Source organism: Vicia villosa, unplaced genomic scaffold (genome assembly GCF_029867415.1).
Source record: "Vicia villosa cultivar HV-30 ecotype Madison, WI unplaced genomic scaffold, Vvil1.0 ctg.003833F_1_1, whole genome shotgun sequence".
Taxonomy (NCBI): Eukaryota; Viridiplantae; Streptophyta; class Magnoliopsida; order Fabales; family Fabaceae; genus Vicia; species Vicia villosa.
In genome coordinates this window covers 94,598-99,902 of record NW_026706314.1, presented here as the reverse complement: position 1 = coordinate 99,902, position 5,305 = coordinate 94,598, and the positions used below count along the sequence as shown (strand labels likewise).

The following is a 5,305-nucleotide window of genomic DNA, read 5'->3' as shown; positions in this document are numbered from 1 at the left end:
GTGGGGTACCGGAAATTTCAAAATTTAGGTATCGAAGATTCCAAAATTTAGATGAAGATATATAACATACCAGAAATTTTTCAAATTCCTGTGGTACTGATGCTTTTTTCCTCCTATTTTTAATAACTTTTTGTGGAATAATAAAATTGGTAAAATAAATATATGCTTAAAAAACAGTACAATTCTACAATGATGTTCTATACATATATGCATAAAAAAACAAACTACAATGACTTTCTATACATGTCTTCCAGTGTTTAGAGCAACCCACATATGTTGACTCTCAAGCTTTTGCATCATCAGTATAATTCTTTCTCCTACGGCCAGTGACAGGAGGAAATGGACAACCAGGTTTAAACTTTACATGAACTCAATGATTCTCGTTTACAAAACCAACAACAATTCTTTCTCCAATAATTCTTTGTGAATAAGGATTAATAACATTTGCATTTATGTCAATATACCTCTCTTGCCTACTTTGTATGTTGATCTAGCTTTATACACTTGGATAATATTCGTGAGTTTTTCTGGATCTTTGTTATTCAAAGCAGCAATTATATACCTAGAAGTCATATTGTACTTCGTCATGTCATTCACAAACTTTCTTTCATGATCTTTTAGACGACCCAATATATTGTGGCCTTCCAAATCATTATCTACTCTATGATTGTGCATCCTGCATCTAACCATCACCTTCCAACCGGGACCACTTGGAATAGATCTCATCCTAAACGAACATTTAACCTTCATACTATAAATGTCATCAGAGAAATTAGTGGTTTCAGATGCATTTCTTCTTTTGTAATTTCCCCTCTTTCACAGCCCATAATTAATTATCTTTCCTCGCCCTCATATTCCATTAGCAGAATCAGAACGAACAATAACAACAAAGATAGCATATTCTTTACCAATAGATTGTGCTCATGCTAAAACTTCTGATCGGGAGTTAAAAAACTGCCAATTGCAGCGTATAATTATTAAACATTATCAATCAATTTCATAAATGACGAAAAAGAATTAAAACTGCATTATTTCAATTCGAAATATACCATATCTGTGGTGAAGAACTCCGTATAATCTGTACATGAGTCAGTAGAAGATGTTGTCGGCTCTGGACCACACAAATACAAAATTTCATCTGTAGACATACCAGAAATTTCTACTTACTGGAAATTTCCGGTAGTATGAACCTTCCTGGAAATTTTCGGTATTCTCCAAATATTTGGCAATCGCCCCGAAAATTTTGAAAAATCCGGTAAATCGCTCAGGAAATTTTGAAAAATCCAATAAATCGCAATTAGAAATTTCCCAAACTCAAACAGTTTCTGGTATGAGCGCACTGCTTGGTGCTGACAATTTTATTTTACTTATCGGAAATTTTGATTTTCACCCTACATCAATAGTAATTTCTTTTTTGACAAAAATAAATCTTTTAAAGATAAATAATATCAGGATCATTTTCAAAATACATAAAATTGCAAAGGAGGGAGGTAGCTTAATTTCTCCGCTCATTGCAATTAGAGGTCCAATAGAAAGTAAAATTTTCTTTTGTTTGAAAAGATATTAAAAATATAATACTTTGAATATCAAATAGTAAAAATATGGTGCAGTGTTAAAAAATTCTATTGCTGCTAATATAGAAGCGTTTCGAGGATTCCCATGGATAAAAACCAACCTGCATGAAAAAATGAATAGACCTTGTCTTAAATAATTATTTTTTAAATTTGTCATAATATTACATGTATTTTTTTTTTTGTTTTTCTTTAATACTAATTAAGATGTTATATATAGTTAGGATCTGTTGGCACCAGATATAAGTATAAAAGTCTTACACCAAAACTCAACCGTTAAAAAAAATAAATCAAACAATTATTTAAGTAGCCTATTTTTTAGGAAAAAGATATGATTATGTATTTTTTTTAATTTTTTAAATTTAATTTAATATAATTACCCTTATACCTGGTGTTAACATACATATATATATATATATATATATATATATATATATATATATATATATATATATATATATATATATATATATATATATATATATATATATATATATATATATATATATATATTCGTTGATATCATGTGTAAGTATAAAAGTCTTATACCAAATCTCAATTGTTAAAAAGAATAAATCAAACTGTTATTTAAGTACCTTATTTTTTAGGAAAAAAATATGGTTATGTATTTTTAAATTTTTTTTAATTTAATTTAATATGACCGTTTGATTTATTCCTATTAACGATTGAAATTTGGTATAAGTCTTTTACTCTTAACCCTGACATACATATATATATATATATATATATATATATATATATATATATATATATATATATATATATATATATATATATATATATATATATATATATATATATATATATATATATATATATATATATATATATATATATATATATATATATATATGATCCATTGACACCACGTGTAAGTCTAAAAGACTTACATCAAATCTCAACCATTGTTAAAAAAATTGATCAAACAATCATATTAAATGCTATGAAAGAATAAAAAAAATATATATGCTTTATTATTTCTCTTAAAAAACAGGATATTTATAAAATCGTCTGATTGAATCTTAAAGATAGTTGATTCTTTAAATGAAAAATTCTGTACTTTAAAGAAAAAACTATTTTTTTTATTTATCTTCTGTCTATCATTATCATTTATTTAAAAATCGCAAATCTACACATGAACAATTTAAATAAAATCATTTATTTTTTTTTTCAAAATAAACGAAATTATGCGCTGATTAGTTTAAAGATATCATGGCTTATAGATATTAAATTGAATTCAAATAAAAGTTAATTATAATCTAATAAGCAAATCTAGAAAAAAGACCTTTATGAAGACATTTGATCAAAAGATTTATTTTCCTTAAACCAGATTTATTTATACCGATGAACATACAAGCATTTAATTTACAAGATCTCCTAGTATATTGGAAAGAGGGTTGCATATCATCTAAAAATAAATGTAAATATTTTAACAATCTTTTGACATCTTTACATAATATATAAATATTTTAATTTGAAATAAAATAATTTAATTTTGTTTGAAATAATAAATGAAAATATACAAAATTTATGTAAAGATTTGGTTTCCAAAATTAAAAGATCCAATTCACTCATTATAAAAGGGGCAACATTGGTTATAAATTCTTGTATTGTTAACTCTACATTATCTTTTAATTTGGCTGAGGCTTTGATTACAATAACAAAGGACCACACAACTCGTGAGATCAACAAGCCTCCAAAAGGTAAGAATCTTAATACAACATTCATATTTATGTATAGTGGCATGTTTTTTTTTTTGTTTTTTGTTTTTTTTTTATATTATGGTTGATTGTTCTATCTATGTTCTTGAGTTTGTTTGTTTAAATAATTTGTTTTTCTCTTCTTTGTATGTGTCATTCATCAATACAACGGTATCAATTCTTTCTTTTGTGTTACAAATGTTTTTCAATCTTTGATCAAATTCATGTTAAAGTTAATTAAACGCTCCTAATCTTTGATCAAACTTCATGTTTTATTAATTTTTTGATCAAACTTCATTTTACGTTAACGATTATAATTTTAAAGCGATAGACACATGTCTTTGATAGCCCGAACATGGTGTAATAGGTCATTAGATTTGAATTTAGGGAAAAATAAATACAACCTAGTAAAAATTATAGGAATGGTTATGAATTCTTAAAAGAAAATCATACTAAAATTAACATCAAAACAAACTATCTTATCTTTTTATATTTGATTTTCTTAAATGTTAATCCCATGCTTTTAATTATATTATATGATAAGATAAGCAATTAAGAATGGTGATTGGTATTTATTTTGAAAATATTTCAATAGAAAAGTTATTATTTATTTTCTTAGCTGATTATTTATTATTTTTAATGTTATAAAAGCTTGTATCTTATGTTAACAATCTTTATTTATATTTGTAGAAATGGGTCGTGCTAAAATAACGATGAAGTTCATCCAAAATCAAAAAACTCGAAAATTAGCTTTCATTAGGAGACACAATGGATTAATAAAAAAAGTTTCTGAGTTTTCTAGAAAGTTTGAAGTTGAAGCTTGTTCAGTTGTGTATGATGGCGATGATGGTAATGCCAGACCGATAACTTGGCCAGAAGACTCAACAATTGTACACTCAATGCTTACAAAGTATGAGCAACAAAAGATTGAGACAACTCCAAAGAAATTTGATGTGATCGACTATTTCGCGAATAGGAAAAATATGGTTGAAGTTGAGATTTCCAAATTGCACAAGAAGATTGTGATGAACAAGTATCCAACATGGAGTCCATCTTTTCATACAATGGATGGAGAGCAACTTAAAGGCTTCATTGATATTGTAGATGCTAAGATTCAAGCTTGTAATCACAAAATTAGCATGCTGAAAAATATGCAACAAAGTGATAGAAATAATTTGATGCAAAACAAAGCTCAAGAGAATATCGCCTCTTCAAATTCAAGTCAACTTGATTTCAGGCATAACATTCCCCAAATGAAAGATATCTCTAATGATCCTATGGAGCTAGTTAAAGGTAATCATACTAATGAGGCGATTAATTTCACTAATTGTGTTAGTTTACCTCTTATTTCATCAACAAATCAAATTAATGAACCTGCAAAGTTAGATAATATGATGGTTGAACCTAATCAAGAATGGGCTAATGAACTTGATGAACTTCTACAACTAGATGATCGAGTGGTTGAATCTAAGAACTGGGCTTCTAACCTTTCCAATTTTAAAGAATGGGGTAATCAACTAAATGGTGATATTGTGAATTTGAATAGTCAACCTGATTTATTTGCGTGGCAAGATATTTCATTTATGTCATAGAATTGAAAAATAAATGTATATTTGATTAATCAACATATGAAAACTTGATTTGATTAGCGTTTATTGAATTTAATTTTTTAATATAAAGTTTTAATATTAATTTACTCACGCATATTTTTTATGTGATTAATTAATCCCCAGCTTTTTATTCATAAATTTTAATTTGAAATTCTAAAGTTTAATTCAGATAGTTTGTAAAAATCTAACTTTATTCTATAAATAGAAAACAGGCTCCAATAAGAATAATATGAACTTATACTTTTAATGCAAAAATCTCTTATCTCTTATAAACCTATGTAAACAAATTACCGCCAAAATTACATTTATGTTCTTTTACTTTTATTTCTAATCATGCCATGTTGAGTTTTTAGAGGGCTTTTTAAATGTTTTACCTCAATACTTTATTAAATTGATTAATTTA

At 26.2% G+C, this 5,305-nt stretch overlaps 1 protein-coding gene across 1 annotated transcript; it reads left to right on the top strand.

Moving 5' to 3' along the window:
- Nucleotides 1-3,984: 3,984 nt before the first annotated feature.
- On the top strand, nt 3,985-4,884 carry LOC131641556 (MADS-box protein J2-like). The gene has a single exon (XM_058911861.1). It carries the CDS (start codon nt 3,985-3,987, stop codon nt 4,882-4,884), a length of 900 nt encoding a protein of 299 aa, XP_058767844.1.
- Nucleotides 4,885-5,305: the final 421 nt, after the last annotated feature.

Coding starts and splice junctions, on each gene's coding strand:
- LOC131641556 (XM_058911861.1), top strand. CDS start 3,985: ATGGGTCGTGCTAAAATAACGATGAAGTTCATCCAAAATCAAAAAACT.